The 23,728-nt window shown below is 42.3% G+C and overlaps 1 protein-coding gene across 2 annotated transcripts in view; it reads right to left on the bottom strand.

Moving 5' to 3' along the window:
* The window catches only part of CMIP (c-Maf inducing protein), a 172,117-nt gene that overhangs the window by 20,986 nt on the left and 127,403 nt on the right, over positions 1–23,728 (bottom strand). The window contains exons 1-9 of one of the 2 annotated variants that reach the window (XM_026672057.2): positions 21,745–22,243; positions 19,607–19,768; positions 17,507–17,548; positions 15,886–15,948; positions 14,789–14,869; positions 8,399–8,502; positions 6,703–6,807; positions 4,609–4,962; positions 3,377–3,442 (exon numbers count right to left, since the gene is read on the bottom strand). In XM_026672057.2, coding sequence (XP_026527842.1) covers positions 3,377–3,442; positions 4,609–4,962; positions 6,703–6,807; positions 8,399–8,502; positions 14,789–14,869; positions 15,886–15,948; positions 17,507–17,548; positions 19,607–19,768; positions 21,745–21,756 — 989 coding nt within the window. In that variant the 5' untranslated portion in view covers positions 21,757–22,243. Of the gene's footprint in view, positions 1–3,376; positions 3,443–4,608; positions 4,963–6,702; positions 6,808–8,398; positions 8,503–14,788; positions 14,870–15,885; positions 15,949–17,506; positions 17,549–19,606; positions 19,769–21,744; positions 22,244–23,728 lie in introns of those variants that run through there. The other variant, XM_026672056.2, reaches the window with a different exon arrangement.

Genomic DNA, 23,728 nt, shown 5'->3' with positions numbered 1-23,728 from the left:
TTCATGCTTAGGAATTTGTTCTTTTAGAGAACTATGGTTTGAGCACCAAAAAGATCAGTTCAGGTATGTGTTTATGAAGATGTGAGAAACTGAACCAGAAGTAAGCCAATTCAGTGAATTTTGGTTATCGTCATCTTTTTTGAGTCTGTCCCCTAATTGGTGAGGAGATGGGAAGTAAAATGAGGAATTCAGTAAGAAAAACATTATTAGAATGTTGATGAAGATTCTTCGTCATCCAGGCAGAATTGTCATGGCAACTGGACTTATTTTCTTATTTGTGTGAGACATTTTGCTGCCTATCCAAGTAGCTTCTTCAGTCTGAACAAGAGTGTTATTAAACTGTCCAACTCCTAAAAATCTTAGGGCCATTCCCGCCCCAACCTCAAGGTTTCTTCTCCAGATTCCCTTAGCCAACTTGTTCAGACTGGAAGAAGCTGCTTGGATAGGCAGAGAAATGTCTCAAATCAACAAGGAAATAAGTCCAGTTGCCGTGACTCAACATTCAGATTAATAGGATGAGCTTCAATTACTGGCTGTAGCCTCTTGACCACCATCATCCCAGAGAGCCTGTGACCCAAAGTCAACTCAACCTGATCTAAATCGAAGTTAATAATAACATCAAGAGCAAGGCTGGGCAACTGGCGTTCTTTGGATGAGCATCTCGGAGTCTTGCAAAATGAAACATCTACAATTGGGCAGCAAGGAAGTATCCTACAATAATTTGAGCGAACGACAAGAGACATCATCATCATCATCTTCTTCTTTTAACGAGCCCATAATCCCTTGCGGGGGAGAGTCTGGGCCATTGAAGGGAGCTGGCCAGATGCCTTTCCTGTCCCCAATGCAGAGTTATATTCAGTAGATATATTCTCAATATGCTCAGAGAGAGAAATATCTGCCTCTACCTAGGATTGAATCCTGATTGTGAGGCGAGAGCTTCACCTCTAGACCACTCAAGCAAACTACAAGAAATGTCGTGCTAATTTTCATGATGAAATGAGTAAGTGCATTACACACCCAAGTGTGCCGAATGCATTTATGAGTTATTTTTGAAAAAGACAGGAAATGGCCTCAAAATTTCCTCCAACAAGTCCATAGCTTCCCCATACCTCAATCCATGAAAAACTACTGTATGGAACCCTGGAGGCTTAAAGGGAGTTGATCCATCCTTAAGATATATTGAGGGGCGGGGAGGGAGGGAGGGAGGGAGAGAAAGAGGGAGAGGAAGGAAGGAAGGAAGGAAGGAAGGAAGGAAGGAAGGAAGGAAGGAAGGAAGGAAGGAAGGAAGGAAGGAAGGAAGGAAGGAAGGAAGGAAGGAAGGAAAAACCACTTGTGTGTCATCAAAGATGCAAATGGAAATTTCTAGGTCCAGGAGACCAAAACCATGCATTCGTAAACAGGATTTCCAGCTTGATTCATGTCCCAGGTGTGTTTGTTAATTGCACTGCAATTAAGGCCCATTGCCTCTGATTAACATTAGCAAAGCAATTAATGGTCACTTGGCCAGAGAGCTCCTTGCATCACATCCTCGCTCTGCCCTGGGGTCCTTGGTGAAAAAACAAAACAAAAAACCAACTCACAGAAATGACACCAAGGGCCTCTCTCTCCTTCTCTTTCAGAAGAACAGGCACATTGGTGGAAAAAAAAAATGGGGGCTTCCAAGGCACCAGGCTCCCCGGGGAGGCTTAAGCTTGCAAATTGGATGATTATAGGCTGTAATGTTCGCCCCGCAGAGATATCTTCATTTCATAAACACTGGTGTCATTAATAGGCTGCAGAGGGACCATCAGGAACTCTTTCGCTGGATTCAAACACTGTGTTTGCGGAATGACGCGTGGTTTGATGCTTCTTCCTTCGGTGGGGCTAGTCTTGCCCCTAATACGTCTGCTGAGGCAACTGCTTACCTCTTGTGTTTGATTCTTGACAAATGACCCTGTATACTTTTAATTTCAATTTTTGGGAAATCCCTTCCATCTACATCTGACGCTGGAACTCCATTTTTGCAGATTTCGGTGGGTCTGACAACCCTCTCTGAGACCGTGGTGGCACAGTGGTTAGAGTGCAGTACTGCAGGGCACTTCTGCTGACTGACTGCAGTTTGGCAATTTAAATCTCACCAGGCTCAAGGTTAACTCGGCCTTCCATCCTTCTGAAGTGGGTAAAACGAGGACCCAGATTGTTGTGGGCAAGAGTAAACCGCTTAGAGAGGGCTGTAAAGCACTGTGAAATGGTATATAAGTCTAAGTGCTATTGCCCTTCCTTCCTTCCTTCCTTCCCTCCTTCCTTTCCATCCATCAATCCATCCACCCAGTACTGTAGGCTGACTCTGCCCACTGCCAACAGTTCAATCCTGACTGACTCAAGGTTGATTCATCCTTCCATCCTTCCAAGGAGGGTAAAACGAGGACCCAGATTGTTGGGGGCAAGAGTAAACCGCTTAGAGAGGGCTGTAAAGTGCTGTGAAGTGGTATATAAGTCTAAGTGCTATTGCCCTTCCTTCCTTCCTTCCTTCCTTCCTTCCTTCCTTCCTTCCTTCCTTCCTTCCTTCCTTCCTTCCTTCCTTCCTTCCTTCCTTCTTTCCTTTCCATCCATCAGTCCATCCACCCAGTACTGTAGGCTGACTCTGCCCACTGCCAACAGTTCAATCCTGACCGACTCAAGGTTGATTCATCCTTCCATCCTTCCAAGGAGGGTAAAACGAGGACCCAGATTGTTGGGGGCAAGAGGCTGACTTTGTAAACTGCTTGGAGAGGGCTGTAAAGTACTGTGAAGTTTAATGCTATTGCTATTCTCAGTTAATGACCCCTCTGCTGTGAAAGCCTAGGAGTCCAGCTTTCAAATCTTGCAGAAGCTCAAGGGATGATCATGTAAGTCCTTGTGCAATTATCCCAAGACTCTAGTCATTGTTTTTACATTTTCAAAATTATTTTAATTTTCAGCTTTGCAGTATCTTTTCTTTTTAAAGAGAAAAAGGTAAATTGCAACAAAAGAATTCCTTAGTGGCTGCAGTTTAAATGGTGGAACTGGTTTAGGCAATGCCTTTGCTTTATGATTAGACCTCTCACTGTTTTGGTTACACTGAATAGAATTTTACTGTATTTTTAACAATTAACAGTTGTTTTGACTGCTAACTAATATTAGTAGTGAGGATGCCCCAGAACCACAAAATATATGTATTTAAAATAAAGAAAACAAATGTGATCTTGTTCTGATTAACTACCATTTCCCCTGACTTAGGGACAAATATCAGCTATAAGCTACATCTATTAGAGTCTTCTATTAAATCTTAGTTCGTCAGTAATTGGTTAGTTCTGACTAATGCAAACTATCTACCAGGGAAATGAGCAAATAAAACACCCATAAAACGAAAACTTACTCTTTGGGGAATGGGATGGGCTGGAGCAAACTGGCCAGAGCCGGTCTCCAATCTTCGTAATCTGATCTGTAATTAGAAAAACACAATTAGCTTAAACTCTGTGCAGAATTTACTGCTGTGAATAAGCATAGTTTGATGTTGTGTTTGTGCATGAGTTTAACCTTGGTCTTTCGCAGCCTTCTTTAACTTGATGCCCCTGGAGTTACCCAGATGAGACTTCCAATAATTCAACACTCGTGGTCGTTGACCACCCTAGATGGAAATTCTGAAAAATCATAGTTTCAGCACCTTAGAGAGTACCTAGAAAAGACTATCCAAGTCCAACTTTGTTTATCTGACTTCCAATGTTTTAATTGGCCTGATGGTGAAATCCTAAGAATGACCTATGTCCACCCTGTGTTTTATCTATGTTAATTCCATTTCTTCTTCTTGTTGAACCTGCAAGCCGCAATTCTGTTGTTGTTTGCAAGAAAGCAGTGCTGACTTAACACAAACTTGTTCCTGTATATAATCCTCCAATGGAACAAGAGTTTCTGTCAACAGCACAGAAACACAGGTTCTACCCTACCTGTGACACGTGCTAAGGAGTCAACATGAAAATGAAAACGACCCCTTTCATCATTCATGCTAATTTTGGAATTCCACCAGCAGGACTAGATACCTCTTCCAACACCCAAGAATAGTGTTAGATTTACTACGATGCCATCTGCTTATTTCATGGGTTTCCTGCTGGTATTGAGAAGACGACAGGTGGAAATGCACACACGTGCATAGACACACATGTATAGGCACACAATGACTTTCTTGGATTAAGTCATTTGGACTCTTTGGAAAGTCACAGTGAGGAGCATCTTTTCAACTATTTTTGGAGTTCCACAAGCAGGATTAGATGCTGCATTGAACATCCACCCTTCAAGAACAGCGTTAGATTTACTACGATGCTATCTGCTTGTTTCATGGGATTCTTGCTGTTGTTGAGAAGAATCCCAAGAAACCCATGTGGACTATCTGGAAAGCCATTGGGAAGAGCATCTTTTCCATATTTTTGGAGTTCTACCAGCAGAATAAGATGCTGCGTTGAACATCCAACCTTGAAGAACAGTTAGATTTACTACTATGCTATCTGCTTGTCTCATGAGATTGTTGCTGTTGTTGAGAAGAACCCCACTGGGTGTGCATACACACACACGTGCTCACGCATATCTGGAAAGCCATGGGGAAGAGCAACTCACAGCATCTTGAGTATTTCCACAAAGCAGCCGAGGATACGGTCCGCCTGAGCACTGAGTTCGATGCTAATGCTACTGCAAGTGGGGCTGACCATCAAACAGTCAATCAGGTTGGGCTCGCTGTCGTTGCCAATGCTGGCGGTCATCTTCTGGTTAGCCATGTTGTTGCGTTCCACCTCAACGTGGATCTCATTGGACGTGACAATGACTGACTTGAGGCGGGATTCAGCCAGCGTAGCCTCTCGGGACATCAGGTCAGGGCTGGTGTGGAGAAGACGAAGAGGCAGGTTGGGCTTGCGGTCGCAAGGCTGCTGGCAGCCATTCCGAATTTCCTTCAGGCTTGGAGAATTGTCCCGGCTGTCACAGGAGGGGAGAAAAAAAAAAGAAAAACCAAACAGGAAAGAATAAGTAAGTGGAAGTTGCCAGACATAAATAACAGAAATAATGGGGAAAAGGCCAGATGACAACTTCGCAAAGTCTTGCAACATGTCCACGTTTTTGTTTTTTTATTGCGGTGTGTGCCTTTTTCTGTGTGTGTGTTGTTTTTTTTTAAATCTTGGCCAGCTGCAATTACATTGTCTTATTTATTACCAGAAGAAAACAAATGTTTCCCGAAAGGAATTGCAACGGGGGCCCCCGTTTTGTGGCCGTCTGTAAACTTGGCCATCCTGGGGAGAAAGGCAATCTCCTCCTCCTGATGATGCAATGTTTCTTTCAATAAACAGCCCACCAGGATAGTCAACTCAATTTCCTAGAAAATGGGTTGATGGAAAAGCAAAGCAGATGCCTCTTTGCCAGAAGCCTTCTTGGGCTTCACGGAGAGTTAATAAACAGCATCCTGGTGAGCTGGTTTGTCTTCTACCAACCAATCATGCTTGCAAAATACCAAATCTGCCCCGTTCCTCATGATTTCACCCCAATATTGAGAAATACCTCTTTTTCTTTTGCAGCACCACCACCCCCGCGTGCCCCGTTTTTGTCCTACTGGGCCTCAGGGAAGCTTCCTGGGTGCTGAAAAAAGAAGCATTTTGAAGCCTTCCGAGGGAAGTACAACAGTGAGGGAGGGGATCAGCTGTGCCACGCGATTTAGATTAGCTAGAAAGCAAGAAATCTGATGATTTCCTGCTTTCTAGCTAATCTAAATCGCGTGGCACAGCTGATCGTTGGAAATACCAGTTTGGCTGAACCAGTAGCATTTTTTTTTTTACGACCGGTTCATTTGAACCGGGCCAAACTGGCTGCATTTCACCTCTGCTGCAGAGCTTGCTGGGAAAAGGCCTGGAGATTAAAACATATGGAGAACGGCTGCAGGATTTGGGTTTGGCTAGTCTAAAGAAAAGAAGAATTAGGGGTGACATGATAGCAGTATTCCAGCTGCCCTGAAGAAAAGGGGGTCAGCCTATTTTTTTAACCCACCAGAAGGCAGGACAAAAAACAATGGAAATTAATCAAGGAGAGGTGCAACCTGGAATTAAGGAGAAACTTCCTAACAGGGAGGACAATTAACCAGTGGAACAGCTTGCCACCAGAAACCGTGGGTGCTCCATCACTGGAGGCTTTTAAGAAGGGACTGGACAGTCTCTTCTCTAAAATGGTCTAAGGCCGGGATGGTGAAACTATGGCAAGCGTGCCACAGGTCGCATGCAGAGCCCTCTCTGTGGGCATACGAGCCATCACCCCAGCTCTGCCACACATGCATGCGCATCTATTGGCCAGCTGGTCTTCGGATCTCTGCCACACATGCTGGGGGCACGCGGAGTGCATGCAGGGGGTGGGGCACATGCGCGGGTGGGGTACGCATTCATGCACATGTTTGTACAGGGTGTATGTACAGGGATGTGCACATATTGGATTTTGGGGATGCACATGCGTGCATGGACTTTGGGCACTTGGTGTTGAAAAGGTTAGCCATCACTGGTTTAAGTTCTCCTAATTCAGCAGGGGGCTGGACTAGATGACTTCCAAGGTCCCTTCCAGCTCATTCATTCATTCTATTCGATTCTAAAAACTTAACACATTTTGATGCAAGTGCATTTTCCTTCTCTGATGGTTCTCCCCAAAAGGGCTCACCGGGGGGGGGGGATGCAGGTGACTGACCTGTTGATGAATTCTTCATAGCAAGAATAAATGGCTGCTAGACAGACGGCAACGAGATTCGGAAGGACCCGGGGATGTGGACACTGGCCGGTTGGGCCGTGCATACTGGAATGACAGGACAGGGATGTAAGATGGTGTGTCCACAAAGAGCATTGTTAAGGCAGGAGCAAGCATAAAGTCTAATGGAAGAGAACATTCGTAGCTCAGGGTTGAACTGTGAGGTCTTTGCTGCCCTCTGAGATTGTTTTCTTGCAGATGTTTCATGACCCAACTAGGTAACATCATCAGTGCCAAACGGGAGTCGGGTTTGCAGGAAGGAAGGAAGGAAGGAAGGAAGGAAGGAAGGAAGGAAGGAAGGAAGGAAGGAAGGAAGGAAGGAAGGAAGGAAGGAAGGAAGGAAGGAAGGAAGAGGAAGAGGAGGAGGAGGAGGAGGAGGAGGAGGAGGAGGAGGAGGAGGAGGAGGAGGAGGAGGAGGAGGAGAACAATTATGGGGTCCTTGGTCTTCTCTGGGCTTGATGGTTTTCTTGGAGACGTTTTATGACCCAACTGGGTGACATCATCAATATAAGAAGGGAGTGGGGTTTATTTTGTAGGATAATGATATATCTGCAAGAAAACCATCAAACCACCAAGGACTTCACAAATCCTAAATCCAGTTTCCCCCAGCTTAATTCCATTGGGGTTGCAGAATGATCAGCTCCTTTGCTTTAGCGGGGAAACTCCGATGAATGGAAATAGTATTTATTTTTATTTTATACTTATTAGATTTTCCACCCAGGTAACAACTGTATTAGCATAATAATAAAGAAGTGAGTGTTATGGTCTGTGATGCATCCTACTAGCTGTTAGTATATTATTGCATTTATTTGCTTCATTCTGTTTTTGTTCTTTTAACTCTTTGCTGGTCGTTGACCAAATAAATATTGATTGATACACTGATGAATGGAAACGAAACACAGCAAAGGTGTGGAGCCTCCTAGGATGAGAAGGTTTGTTAAGTGATAGGCCAATGTTGAGATAAAACACCCTTCTTTACCCCAAGGGTGCTTTTTGCAAAAGGCAACTGGATTTTGCTTTTCCTGGAAGAAGTTTCACTTCTCATCCAAGAAGCTTCTTCAGTTCTGACTGAATGGTGGAGAATGGAAGGATCTATATTCCTTGCAGTCATCTGGTCATTAGTACTCTCTCTGAGAATCACTGAGGCTACTTGGAGGTTTATCGGTGCCCTTGGGTCACCTGAATAGTGCCAATGGATGTGGGGCCTTCTTGGAGCTGCTGTGTTGTAAACAGGAGATAGGTAGTGTTGTCTCCCTTCCCCCTCTGCAGAGAGAGGGCTACTCAATCTTAATGCAGAAGGCCTCTTTCAAACCTTAAAAGAGACCCCTCTTTTAAATCCTTCCCTCCTCCACCATTCAATCAGAACTGAAGAAGCTTCTTGGATGAGAAGCGATACCTCTTCAAGGAAAAACAAAGTCCCAGTTGCCTTTTGAAAATACCTGTTTGGGACAACCATGACCTGGATGACTGAGAAATCTCCATAGACAAGCAACCCTTCCTTCCTTGTTTTTGCAGGTAAGTTAAACCCATGGCAAAATGTTGCCGACCAAAGCTACTGGCAGGGAAAGCCATTGAAGCGCGGATGAGACAAACGCCCTGCAAAGGGACAGAGATTTTGACCACACACACGCATATTTACCTGTGGATAAATTTCTTTACCACTTCCATGCCTGCATTCAGTTCATTCAAGGCCAGAATATACTCCTGAGTAAAGAGCCGCAACCGAGGACATTTACCAAAATCCTTTCCAAAACAGGAAAAAAAAAAGGAGATATTTAAGACTCGGAAGTGCCAAGGTCTGGACTTTCAATAAGGATGTCTTGAGGAAGGGAAAAGTTTCAATTGGTATTTATACAGATATTCTTTGACTTAATTCATTTAATGGTCACTCAAAGTTACAACGGCATTAAAAAAAGGTGACTTAGGGCCAGTCCTCGCCCTTCTGACTGTCACAGCATCTCCATGGTCAGGTGATCAGTATTTGGGTGCTTGGCTTTGAACTTATCATCTTCTGTTAAACAGTATGTCATCTGGGTGCAAATGTCTCTGTGCTATTACAATCAAAATTTACAGTATTACAGTTACATTGATAAAAATCCTCAATAACAACAACAACAACAATAATAATAATAATAATAATAATAATAATAATAATAATAATAATAATAATAATAATAATAATAATAATAATAATAATAATAATAATAATAGACTTCAGAATTCAGACTGAAAGGCACTTGGCCCACAACACACCTGACATAACAATAGTTGAAAAGAAAAAGGGTTGGTTCATTGACATTGCAATACCTGGTGATGCACAAATTGAAGATAAGCAGCAAGAATAAAATCACACAGTACTGCGATTTACAAATTGAAATTGAGTGACTTTGGAAAAATAAATTGTGTGTTATCCCAATTGTAATTGGAGCCTTTGGAGCAATACCTAAAGGGCTGCCTCGCTATTTGGAAATCCTGCATTTATCAGACTTGAATACCCTGATTCTACAAAATACCACCCTACTTCAGTGATCCCCAACCTTTTTGACGCCGCGGCCCGGTACCGGCATCAGCTGGGCGCCGCCATCTTTTTGACGAAAAAGTGCTTCCGGTGACCTCACGGAAGCACTTTTTCGTCAAAAGATGGCGGCGCCAGCGCTCGGTGAACTTTTTCGGGTAGAAATGGCTTTCTACCGGAAAAGCTCACCGAGCGCTAAGCGCCCGCCATCTTTTTGATGAAAAAGTGCTTCCGGTGAGCTTTCTACCGGAAAAGCTCACCGGAAGCACTTTTACCAAAAAGATGGCGGCGCCAGCAACCAGTGGCCCGGTAAGACTTGTTCCGCGGACTGGTACCGGTCCGCGGACCGGCGGTTGGGGACCCCTGCCCTACTTGGAACAGCTTATATCCTCCGATGTTACCTGAGCAGTTCCTAGGTCCTTGGTTAGGACTCGAGCTGTTGAGTTATCAACCAGCCTCAAAGGCTGTGAATCTCACCAAAGAGTAACAACAATAACAATCAGCATTAAGACTCTAGTCATTTCTCCCTCTTAACGTATCTTCTAATGAAAATATAATATTATAATAGGTATAATAATCTTAACAATCATATTAATCATCATCATATTGTTTACATCTCTATCTTAACATCTCTTCATTTCACTAATCTGCATTTATTTCTTACTTCTGTTTTTATTCTCCAACTATCCGTAAAAATAGCTGCCACATCACACAATGTTCAGTTTGTTCTTCCTCCTTTATAGCAAGCGTTAATCTATTCATTCCTGCACATTCTAATATTTTCCTAATCACAATTCTCATCCGTAGGGATCTCGTCATTTTTCCAATTTTGTGCAAAGTTAAAAAGTTAAAGTAAAAAAATAATAATAAAAACTTAAAAAATGTATTTACAACACTTGCAGTGTCCTGGGTCATGGGATCACCATTTATGAACTTTTCAGGTGGTTTCCGACAAGCGAAGTCAATGAGAGAAGCCAGATTCCCTTAAACACCCATGTAATTCGCTTACTTGCAGTGTTTCTCTTAACATCCGTGGCAGGAATGGTTGTAAAATTGTGCATGATTCACTTAACCTTGTGTTAGCAACTGAAATTTTGGTTCCCAATGATGGTTGTGAAGTCAAGGACGAGATGTATTCTTTTTTTCTTTTCCTAATTAATTGAAAGAACCTTTCTCAACTTTGTGCCCTACAAATGCCCTGAGTGCAACAACTATCTTCCCCAGCCAGCCTGACTAACCGGGTTGGGTGGGAGGCATTGCCCCACCGATTAGAACAGGGGTTTCCAACCTTGGCAACTTTAGGACCTGTGGACTTCAACTCCCAGAATTCCTCAGCCAGTTGCTGGCTGAGGAATTCTGAGAGTTGAAATCCACAGGTCTTAAAGTTGCCAAGGTTGGAGACCCCCGGATTAGAAGACTGGATTAAAATAAGCCCACCTATTTCATTGCTAAAATTCAAATGCCACCAATGCAGAGAGGTCGTTTTCCAAGATATGTTCATACTTGTCACCGGTTTCTTTAATTGCTTGCAAACTTTCACAGCTCTGGAGTTTGCCTTTTGCAAGATCGGGTGGTTGAAAGGTTTCTCTTGCTTGAAAGAAACGTGCTCCAAGAAAGTTTGCAAAAAGAATAAATATGCCAAATAAGGGCCAGGCCGATTCTGAGGCAGAGTGAGGCAGCCAGCTGATGTTAGATGTCACGAAAAAGCAGCAAATTTGCTAGTTATTTAATTTGCTGCTGTTATGTTATTACAACACTGGTGAGCTTCACAGCTTTGGATGTCAAGCTAAATGGATAGCTTCAGGCAATAGGTATTCTTGTTTTCTTTTGAACATTTGGGTCTTCGGTTTTACTTGGAATTAAGGGTTGATTGCGGACATGCAGTAGTCTAAATTGGTCAACAGAATCTGCCACCGAATGTTCTCCAGCGGTTTCAAGCTATATCTTCCATTGTGGATGGAAGTTATGGGCCACCACAAACATCTGGAAGGCTTCAGGATGCACGTCCAGATTAAAGACCAATAGTGAACTCATTCTTTTGTTCAGAACCTTATGTAGCCCAAATGAGAGCCATAGGGAGCCAGGAGTTGATGAGATCAAGGGACAGAGAGAACAAACATTTTGGGAGAAAAATACCTGTGCAGAAGGAAGGGGAAGCAGTCAAAGATAACTAAGCATGTTTGTCAGCCAAAACAAAGGGGGAGGGGGGAATTGCAAAGTGTGATGGTGCAGTGGTTAGAACGCCATATGGCACAGTCATTCTGCACACAGCCAGGAGTTCGATCCTGACCGGCTCAAGGATGACTCAGCCTTCCATCCTTCCAAGATTGGTAAAATGAGGACCCAGATGGTTGGGGGCAATAAGGCTGACACTGTAAACCGCTTGGAAAGGGCTGTAAAAGCACTGTGAAGCTGTATATAAGTCTAATTGCTATTGCTATCTTTCCAGAATTAAGTTGCTTCTGGAGTCTTTGGGAGCAAATCCCCCAAGTCAAAGAGTGCAGAAGACACCTTAAGCTAGATGTTGGCCATATGTGCCCAATTCTAATGATACCAAAATAATAATGACACTGTAAACCACGAAGAGCTGTAAAATACTATGAAACAGCATATATATCTAAGTCGTGAGCCGTGGTGGCGCAATGGTTAGAATGCAGTACTGCAGGCTACTTCTGCTGACTGCTGGCTGCCGGCAATTTGGTAGTTCGAGTCTCACGGGCTCAAGGTTGACTCAGCCTTCCATCCTTCCGAGGTCAGTAAAATGAGGACCCAGATTGTTGGAGGCAAAATGCTGACTCTGTAAAGCACTGTGAAGCGGTATATAAGTCTAAGTCCTATCGCTATTGCTTCTGTTCAGAGTGGAAGAGGGCCCAGCTAAATTGCCAGATATTGGCAAATGAAAGTAATCCATGTTCTTTTATGTTGTTATGGGTGCCACACCACAATATCTGTCCCATCCAGCAATAAAGGCAAGCGTATTCTAAAAACTGATACGAAAAAGTTCAGGAACAGTTTAGACACATGTTGCATATGTGATTGCTTCAGACAGGGAGCGAGCAGTGTTGGACATAAATGATTGATTGCCCACTGTGACTGCCTTGTGCAGTCACTGTGAAATTCCTCAGTCCGTTGGCCGAGGCTTGTGTCTATCAGCCCCCTGCCTGGCCAGCGAACAGGACTGCACAGACTCACAAAAGGAGTCAAGATGTTTTGACCGATTTATGCCTCCACTTAGAATTCCATTAGCATAACAAATGTTTACATGATATCACAAATGGCAGTTCTCCAAATTCATCAGGACCAGGAAGATTGAGTCTTTTTGGAGCTGGGGCAATGCGAAAGCTGACCATCGGCTGGGGAGAAAATGAAGTTGCAAAGGCAGACCATCAATCTCAGCTTTTCATGTTCTACCCTGGTTAGTCAAAGCACCCTGTGCAGTTAAAAAGGATCTTCCACTAGAGCTCCAACCGACTGTCAACTTCTCTTTTGCATACTGGAACTGACACTGTTTGGGGATAATCCCACAGTTGGCTCCCTCTAAGATAGCTTTTCTTTCTTTTGAACGGCTGTGCAGTTTTTTGTTTTTAAATTTGCACACGTGAAACGTGCCACCAGATTCTTGCAAAAGGCAGACGTATGACCAGCCAAGTGAAAAATTGCAGGCGAAACGCTAGCCTCTTGGCACAAGCCGTTTCATGTTCCATCGTCTTGTAAAACTCTGCAAAATCAGCCTGGGTGCATGTTTTTTTTTTTTTTAAAGGGGGGTTTGTACTATTTGTAAAACAAAAGATTTGCTGTAAAGCATAAAAGTGATTGTTTCATTGTAGGGTTTCGGCAACTGGTTCAGAGGAAGGTTACTGCCGAATTTAAAAAAAAATACTACTTAGGCAATTACATTGCTTTCAATGGATTAAGATCTATATTTAATAGGAAAATGGAAGCAGACATAAGAATATAAAATCAGGCTATTGAATCCAGTTTTGTTAACATTTGATAGCCATTTTCAGGGTTTTGGTGGAGAGAGACGGTCTCCATCAAAATGTTAATCAAGCCTGACCCTGTCTTGTTTCTCAGCCCAGACAAGACTGACAAAGATCAGTTTGGCCTTGTGGTGAAGGCATCAGGCTAGAAACCACGAAACTGTGAGTTCTAGTTCTGCCTTAGGCTGGGTGATTTTGGACCAATCACCAGGAGATGGTGAGTTCTAGTCCTACCTTAGGCATGAAATCTAGCTGGGTGATTTCGGGCCAATCGCCAGGAGATGGTGAGTTCTAGTCCTGCCTTAGGCATGAAAGCTAGCTGGGTGATTTTGGGCCAATCGCCAGGAGATGGTGAGTTCTAGTCCTGCCTTAGGCATGAAATCTAGCTGGGTGATTTTGGGCCAATCGCCAGGAGATGGTGAGTTCTAGTCCTGCCTTAGGCATGAAATCTAGCTGGGTGATTTTGGGCCAATCGCCAGGAGATGGTGAGTTCTAGTCCTGCCTTAGGCATGAAAGCTAGCTGGGTGATTTTGAGCTAATCACTCTCTCTCTCTCTCAGCCTACAATCTCAATCTTGGGTGACAAGCCCGTTGGTCAATTCCTGTCGCTACCAATGGATCATCACTCAATTGATCCGAAAGAAACAGACCTTGCTGTTGCAAGTAAATGCTAGGAAGGAAAAAAAAGTGCAGTGCATAATTTTTTTTTCAGCAGCTTTTACAGTCCAATCATGCTCCTTGATTCAACTTCAAGGATAAAAGTCAATTAAGAAAGATGAAAGAAGCAGATGAAGGGCTAAGACCTTCCTGCCCTTGTGAAAATAAATCACAGTGTCCCCTGAAGGAAGAAATAACATTTCTGTTCTCGCCTGTCGACCTGTAATACATCGCTTGTTCTTTTTGTACCAGTATCAAAATGAGGATAGTTCTACGGATAAGTCTCCCCATTAAATAGTGTCTGGAAAACATTTCGGGTAAAAAGGCAGGAGAATTTACTTAACCATTCCATGTTTCACTTTTGGAAAAGGGGTGTTTTTTTCCACAATTCCTTTCCATGTCTTCCATCTTTCTCAAAAGACAAAGAGGGAAAAGAACCACAAACATTCCCAGATTTCCCTTTTTAGCTAAACATGGAGATAAGCTTCTACTGAAGAATGAAGCTAAGTATTTTAGGACTACCGTCGTACCTCTGTACTCATCGTTAACAGGTTCCGGGAGGATGAATGAGTACTAAAAACGATGATTACCAAACAAATTTTCCCCATAAGGAATAATGTGGTGAGTCACAAGGCAGCCTACATCAACAAGTTCTAGTATATGCATTGAGGGCTAAACAAAGGATGAATGCCGGGACAACATTTTTGTGTCAAAATACGTTGAGTACCAAATTCGATGAGCTTGAAGGCACTTGAGTACCAAGGTACCCCTGTACCTGCTTCTTTGTTCCATAAATACATGGACATAACAGACCACATAAAATAGCAGCATTGTGAAGATTTTCTACAGAAAGCAAGGCAACAAAGTGATGAACTTACCATGTTATGTTTTAGGATCCTCTGTACCACTGGAGTGAACACTTCTATGACCACCATAGATCGAGGGCGTTCTCGGCAATGCTGTGTCAAGAGATTGTTATGTTTAAAAAGAGGTGAGAAAAAGCACAATCCACTGCTGTGAATTACCCCAACGTTGCTATTAATCTTAACAAGTTAACCATCAGTTATAAGGGCTCTTTCCCCCAATCTACTGGATAGATCTTGTGAAGGGTTTCAAAAGTATTTCTCAGTAAGGACCACAGAAGTAATGTGTCATGTTGCCTGTTCATCTACTTTCTGAAGCTATCAGGGATTAGCCTGGAAACCGTCTCAGTTAAAAGCAAGTGAGATCTAATAGTGATCAATGGTTCGTCCACTGGATTACAATATTTTGCAACCCAAAATTGCCAATATTAGATGGGAATTTCTAATAGATGTCAGCATTTTTACTTATTTATTTCAATAGCATAGAAAGGTCCTATGTTATAATTGGAAACATATCAAAACAGGCATTCTACAATGTTGTTAATAAATACTGGAGCATCCCTCAAATTGAATTTTCATCCTAAACAGTTGGCTTGCTTGCTCATTTTTCTCTGTGCCTCTCTCTGTCTTTTCTCCCTCCCTCCCTTCCTCTCTCTCTCTCTCCCCCTACCCCACCCTCACTAACCAACCAACCAACCAATCAACCAACCAACCAACGCTTATAATCTATGCCAATCTTGGAGGGCTGTAGTTATGGACAGCCTCACTAGGTAGATCAGACAAGAAATCAACTCTTTAGCTCTTTAGAAAGCTAAAACAAATTTTACTGAGAGGGGCTACAATAGCAGCATCTTTAGACTGACTGCATTGTATCTCCTCCATTTATGCTCCAGTAAGGGAAACATCTGTCTAAGCAACTTCTGAATGCTACCAAGTTTCTCTGGACTAAAAAAATGTTTTATCCCCTTTTGTCTAGATAACAGTTTCTGCGTATTTCCACCTTCCTTACCCTCTTGCAAACAAAATTTTAACTTGTTTAAGGAGCTGCCACTAAGAAATGTTTGGACATCGGTTGCAAAAATTAAGAAAAGAAACAAAGACATCAGAAATACCTTGCAGAAGAATTCACACAAGTCAGGTGGTGGGTGGTTGTTTTCCAGCAAAGGAGCAAGTGCCTAAAGAGATGAAGGAATGAAACCGCGTTCATATTCATTTATACTCTGATCATTATATCAGAAATTAGCCTCTATATTATTCTTCCATCTCCAATAAGAAGAACAAAAGGGCTCTAGTAAGGCAAAAAGGTACCACAGAAGATTAGATAAAAGTCTTCTTCGGAATCCTGAATCACATTTCATTGAAGAGATCGCTAAACATCAGAGCAAACAATTCTTCTTCTTCCCTGATTTTTCAGGACTCTTAATAAGAATCTGGACTGCCCTATCCAAAACACTGGGCAGCATATTACTTAGACATTCTGAAAATCACCTCTTTATCCACCTCTGATCCTTTGGACCCATCTTTCCTCCTTGGCGTTAACAACCCTCTTTGAAGAGTTTCCTGATTTAACAAAAACAAATCCAGGAACACGGGTATTTATTTTCCAAAGCAAGTGGAAACTTCTTCCTTTCCAACAAAGCTCTTGTTTTCCAATTCCTAACTTCATCCTTTCTCAGTCCATTGCTAGGCAACCCAAATGCAGTTGCATGCCATAACGGCACCAAGAGTAACAGCAGCCACATAATCAGGTTATGTGATTATGCTGCCACTATTGCAAATTATGAAGTATTGTCAGAATAGAAGGTCCTTCAAGGTTTAGTCTGTCCTGGGGCTAAAGAATTCCATGCAAAAACAGATGTTTTTTTTTTTTAAAGACTGGAAGAGCTTCTGCAAAATCCTTTCTGACAATCCTTTCTCAGAGCACCAATTCTTTGGGAACCAAGCTGCTTGAATATCTTTTCCTCTTGGACTTGAAGAGACAACCAAAAGGAGAAGAGGACGGCAGAGGATGAGATGGTTTATTGTTGTTCGTTGCGAAGTCGTGTCCGACCCATCGCGACCCCATGGACAACGTTCCTCCCGACCTTCCTGTCCTCTATCATCTTCTTGAGTCCATTAAAGCTCAAGCCGACTGCTTCTGTGACTCCATCTAGCCACCTCCTTCTCTGCCGTTCCCTTCTTCTTCTGTTGCCCTCAATCGTTCCCAGCATTAGGCTCTTCTCCAGTGAGACCTTCCATTAGGTGACCAAAGTATTTGAGTTTCATCTTCAGGATCTGGCCTTCTAAGGAGATGGTTAGATGGTGTCATTAACTCAATGAACATGAATTTAATACTGTAAGCCATCCAGAGTTGGTATACCCCTTTCAATCCTTACATTCTACTAAAAACCTTTTAGACTCTGAATGTAAATAAATACTGAATGTAAATAAATAAATAATACAAGCTACTCAACGAATGGGCTATAAAATATAACTCTTGCAGCTTCCAGAACCCTGTTGTTTCTCTCCAAATATTTTAGGTGGGGGGGAGTGAAAAGAATGTTCCCAAACTCTTAAGATGTTGCTCTTAGCTATTTCTTGATTGCGTAAGCTTGGAATGAAACCACTTTAAATCTGCGGTTTTCAAAAAAAAAAAAATGGCAGGGACAAATCGGGGAGAAAGAATACCCTAGAAAAGTCAAACTCAAGGAAGGAGACAGATTATTACCCCCCCAAAGAGTTTTTGTAACTTACCACAATAATATTTTCATGCTCTTGAGTAGTTAAATTGGTCGCCTGAAAATTGAGGTTACATTAACGTTATGTTTACAAAATTGAGTTAAGATTACATTTTTAAAATTGAGATTACATTACATGAGAGATTACATTAAGAAATCAATGGCCAATCACCATCATCACCATCAATCAATCTGCATTGGTTTCAAGAATCATCTATTTTGTTCTCCCACAAGGAGGCCCATTTCCAATCAGTCTGGGGAATCACCCATTAGGCTAGATCAGGAGTCAGCAACCTGTGGCTCTGGAGCCACATGCGGCACTTTTGGCTCTCTGCTGCGGCTCCCTGTCAGCTGATCCCACCACTGGCTGGCCCTTCCCCTCCCCTGGCCTGAGAAGGTAAGGGTGATGGCGGGGGATGGAGACTTGCTCCATATTCCAGAGAAGGAGGTGACTGGGTGGGCGTGAGTGACATTGGGTTGGCCACACCCACCCAGTCACACTGGTTGTTAAATTATTGGCTCCCAGTGTTTTCTGTGGGAAATGGGTCGAAATGGCTCTTTGAGTGTTTAAGGTTGCAGACCCCTGGGCTAGATGATTCCAACGGATCATGCATCGCTCAAAAGATCCAGGTGCTGAGAAAGAGAGCATGCTGCAGCCCTGATGACCCTCCCAACATCTCCCATTTCTTCCAATTATCCTGGAACCACCAAACCAGTGAACTCAATAGCTGATGGTGACTCAAACACTTCCCATCTTGGCAATCATCATTCACGAGCTCCCATCTACATTCATTCACATTAAACCATAAAGGTTCCAAACAAGAGATTCAACTATCAAACCAGATGGGACAACCAGCCTAGGATGGTGTAAATCAGATTCTCACATGTCTTTATTATGGGGAAGGATTTTTAATCGGCAGCTTTTTAAATGGCGAGTCCTTAACTTATGGATAGAGTGATTACACTGAAATATTGGGAATTCTGGGAGTCCACAAGTCCTACAGTTGCCAAGGTTGGACACCCCTATAATAGGAAGGAAAGGGGTCTCTGAAGAGTTTATAGTTGTTGCTGACTCAATAGCAGTAACTGTGGGAGTCTTAGTGGACAACCAGCTAAATATGAGCCAGCCGTGTGCAGCAGCAGCCAGAAAAGCTAATGCAATCCAAAGTTGCATTAATAGAGGCATACAATCAAGATCAAGGGAGGTACTAATACTACTCTATAAAGCCTTAGTAAGACCACACCTAGAGTACTGCATCCAGTTTTGGTCACCACACTATAAAAAAGATGTTGAGACTCTTGAAAAAGTACAGAGAAGAGCAACCAGGATGATTAGGGGACTGGAGGCTAAAACATATGATGAACGGTTGCAGGAACTGGGCATGGCTAGTCTAGTGAAGAGAAGGACCAGGGGAGACATGATAGCAGTTTTGCAATATTTGAGGGGCTGCCACAGAGAGGAAGGAGGTCAAGCTATTTTCTAAAGCACATGTAGACCAGACAAGGAATAATGGATGGAAACTGAAGAAGGAGAGATTTAACCTGGAAATAAGGAGAAACTTTCTGATAGAGAGAACAATCAATCAATGGAACAGAAGTTGCCCTCAGAAATTGTGGGAGCGCCATCACTTGAGACTTTCAAGAACAGATTGGACTGCCATTTGTCAGAAATGGTGTAGGGTCTCCTGCTTGGGCAAGGGGGGGTTGGACTAGATGACCTACAAGGTCCCTTCCAACTCTGATTATCTATTATCAATACTATAGGGAGAGGCGTTCATCTCTGTTTCAAGGCCATTGAGCCACTACTGTCCGAAGACGATTCCACAGTCATATGGCTAGCATGACATTACAGCACATTGTTTCCTCCCCACTGAAGTGGTACCTATTTATCTACTCGCATTTACATGCCTTTGGACTGTTAGGTGGACAGGAACTAGGCACCCCACTGCGCGATGCTTGGATCTCAACCCTGGGCTGCCGGCTTTCAGCCGATAAACCCAGCGTTTTAACCATTACACCACCCTATAATAGATTCTGCCTAAAAATCTGCTGCACTGGACATCCTAGTTGGATCATGGAAAACAGAAATGAAGAAATCTCATTGTCAAAGACTTACCTCTGAAAGCAACTTGGAAACTATTTCTAAAGGGGCTTGATGGATGGATTCATCCTGCAAAGGGGAAGTTAATGCCATATCCACCAAAGTCCGGATTTCTTTCAAGACCACCTCTAAGCGGCTTGGATTACTCAGCACTTTCTTGTACTTGTAGATCTTTTTCTAGGAAGAAAACAAACATAGATAGGATTTTTACTTAAGGTTTACTTCAAGATCACATCCAAGTTCCGTCTGCTTTTAGCTCTGAAAGCAGGTTGGACAACACGTTGATTTTTAACCATGTTTCTTAAAATAAGGAAACTATTTGCATAGCATGTTCTTCACTGGGTTTTGTAGGAAAACATGTGCAGGCAGATCAAATGGAGAACTGACACACTGGATAAAGCCTGACTTGGAAACCTGATTTCCATCACTCCTCTTGTCCTCTTACACTAATTTGTTGAATTGCTTCGATTTCATCTCAAGAATTGGCATAATAGCCACAAAAAAAGAAAAACCAGGTTTTCTAAGAAGCAGATCTTTTTAGTACTTGTAAATGATTTGACCTGCTGAGTAACCACCTCAAACAATCTATAGTTGCAAAGATATTTTTTCTATCCGATTTTTCTTCTGCTTTCTGTTTTTCTAGATTATGAGCTTGAGGAAAATATTGCCTTATCTTGATATTAAATTATAAGCATTTCATTGTAAACAAACAACTATATGCACAACTACTTGGTAGCATGTCTTTTAGATTATCAAACACACATAAACTATGTAACAGGTCTACTAAATTTACCCATAACTATGAAGGCCAAATATACATGTCAATGCCTCTGTTTATTTGTCTGTCCGTCCATCCATCTATCCATCCATCCATCCATCATCTACAGCAAAAACGTATCAAAAGTATAAACAACCAACAACCAAATAATAGAACAACCAACTAGCTATTAGAACCAGTATCACCCTTCTACACCCTGATCCTGTCCATATATGTTGGTCTACAACTTCCATAACTCTCACCTGACTTCTTTATGCTGACTTTATCACACTGACTGAATGCTACCAACTGAGGAAAACCTGGTTTATGGCTTTTTTCTTTCTTTCCCAGAATGGCTGAATTCCAGGAGAAAGCAACAGGTCTCTAGAAACAGCAGGAAAATCCCATAAGATTCAATGCCACAAGGCAAAGGGCACTGGCACCAATTATCAGTAGTGGGTGTCTTGTTTTCAGAAAGCTTTGGAGATGGGTGGAGATGGAGATTGTAATTACAACATTGTAAATACGAAGCTCTCCTATGGTGTTCCATGGTACAGTGTCAAATGGTTAAGAGAAGCCAATGCAGAAAAGCCCAAAGTGAAATAAAAGGAACTTCAGTTCACCCAGACACCAAACAGTTATTTAACATTTACAGAAATGTCCAGAGTTTGTTTCTCAACTACCATCTTCAGCAAGATCATCTTCAGATGTTCCTCATGCACCCTTCTCATCTGCCTATCATTCCACCAATCATTCTCAACCGGCCTCAAGTATCTCAATAAGACTTTGAAGGATATATTGATCCTGGCTCCTATTTTTATGGATCACTTTTTCAAATATCTAAGTACGCACAATACCTAAAAATAAATAGAAGAGAAACGACGTAAGACCTATTCAGCAAAACCAACAATGTTCAATAACGTTTGAAAACCCGGTTTTCACTATGGAAGATTGGCAGACACTTGGTCTTAAAAAAAAAAAATTCTCAACCAATCGATGGGTCTTCCAATTGCACAATGCTATTTAGATTAAAATCTTTTGAATGGCAATTCCGCACAAAGCACTCACAAGAAAATCCAGTGCAAACTTCTTGCTGAAAAGCACATGGCAAAAGACACAACACATATTTCTGAATTATTTTTTAAATAAAAGCAAATGTTTTCAAGTTAGAGAGGATTACGTATTTCTGCCTGGCTGAAGAAGTTTAACAAGAAAAAAAAAACTGTCTAGATGCTCTCCTATTATTTAGCCTGCTTGCTTCATTCAAATAAAGACTGAACAGCAGGGGAGAAATGCAAAAAAAAGTTGAAAATAAACATGAAGCAGATTGCAACAAGCTACAGTAGTTCAAATATTACTTCCCCCATCACATTCCCCACCATTAATTTACTCCCACCTCAGACTCCATGTGCAAATCAGCCTTCAGTGTAACGTAACAGAAGAATCTTGTTAGAAGAAAAACTAGAGTTGGTTGATGCTTTCTTCTTCTTCTCCTTCTCCTTCTCCCTCCTCTTCCTCTCCTCCTTCTTCTCCCCCTCCTTTTCCTTCTCCTCCTCCTTCTCCTCCTTCTCCTTCTTTTCCTTCTTCTCCTTCTTCCACCGCTCCTTCTTCTCCTCGACCTTCACTAAGCTCTGTAGCTACAGACTTCGAAGTATATACTTTTTTCCCCAAGAAAAAAACTGTGATTGCTACTTTTTGAAGGAGGGAGCTGGAGAGTACGGAACAAATTGTCTGCCACTAAAGATGGGCCAGGAAAGATTAGAGTGGATGCCTAGAAGATACGCTGTCTTTTGAAATCGATCTTCTTCAGAGTTAATTTCTCTCTGGCCTCTCAGTGGAAAAAAAACAAAAAACCTCCCAAGACTCTTTCCCTCTCTCTGCCTTCCCCACTTCTTCTACTGGCAACTCTTGGAGCCAGAAGGATTTAAACCTGTTAGCATAATGCACTGTTATCTTCAGGAAATCTTACTGTAAAAATTACAGCCCAGCCCAGGAAGGGGCTGGGAAGATACTCATAAACCTCCAGAGATACTGTGGCATATCTTTGATTTGTTCCTGGATTCTGCCCATCTCAAAAGAAATCAAGAAGACCTGGCTTGCTCAGTGCAGTGAAACAGACATTTGAAGGAGGGTGGGTGGAAGAAAAGAAGAAGAGAGGAAGAAAAGAAGTAGGGAGGGAGGGAGGAAGAAATGACGGAGGGAGGGATGAAAGAAATGAAGGAGAAAGGGAAGGTGGAAGAAATGAGGGAGGGAGGGATGGGAGAAGGAAGGAAGAAAGGAAGGAGAAAAGGGAGGGTGGACGAAATGAGGGAGGGAAGGGATGGAGAGAAGGAAGGAAGGAAGGAAGGAGAAAGGGAGGGAGGGTGGAAGAAATGAGGGAGGGAGAGAGGGATGGAAGGAAGGGAGGAGAAAGGGAGGGAGGGAGGATGGAAGAAATGAGGGAGGGAGGGAGGGAGGGAAGGAAGGAAGGAAGGAAGGAATCAATCCACCCACTGCAAGGCTAGATATCGTATTCTGTTCGTATTATGCAGAAAATGAGATTGAAAGTAATGAAGAGTGATTGTGATGATAATGAAGAGAAGGAAAAACCTGAAATTTTATTCTGTACAATGATCAGCAAAATAAGATACAGTAGCCTATAATAAAGCATCCATACAGCTATGAATACAGTATATGAATACAGAATTAATAGCATAAAATCAATAAGATTAACTAAATAATAAAATTAACTAAATCAATAAGATTAACTAAATAACTAAACCTAAGAAGAATGTGCTATCCTAATCATTACAAACAAGATTTATGCTAAGATGTAACAAAAAAATGTAAGATTATGATGTGAATGCTTTGCTAGAGTGAAATGACTAACTGATAAAACTAAAATACAGAATTCTCCAACAACTGATGGGTACAAAAACCTAGGCTATTCTGCTCTTGCAAAACCATCATACAATTATCCCCTTAATCAGTAACATTCGGAAAGACTACATCAACCCTATCAAAAAAACAACAACAAATACCAGAGTACAAAATATACCTGGATGGCCTGAATAATTTGATATTTATGGTGCCAAAGACTGTGCACAAATATCCTGACAAAAGGAATGATGTGAAAAAAAGATAACAGGCAATGGTTTCATTGTTCCATATGGGCAAAGTCAATCATTACAAGGATTTTCTCCTACCAAGGGAACTATGGGGGAATAGTGAATCATAGAGCCATAGCACTGAAGGGACCCTGGAGGTATTCTAGTTCAAACCCTTGCCCAAGGCAGAGATTTTATATCCCAGACAAACCGCTGTCCAATATATTTTTCTTGAAAATCTTCAGCTATGGAGCACCCATAACTCCGAGAGGCAAGCTGTTCTATTGATTAATT

The sequence above is a fragment of the Notechis scutatus genome, chromosome 9, assembly GCF_049901735.1.
Source record: "Notechis scutatus isolate UNSWTSFEM ecotype Mainland chromosome 9, rNotScu1.2, whole genome shotgun sequence".
Classification (NCBI taxonomy): Eukaryota; Metazoa; Chordata; class Lepidosauria; order Squamata; family Elapidae; genus Notechis; species Notechis scutatus.
Note: the sequence above shows the minus strand (reverse complement) of the source record. Positions and strands in the feature narration are given on the sequence as shown.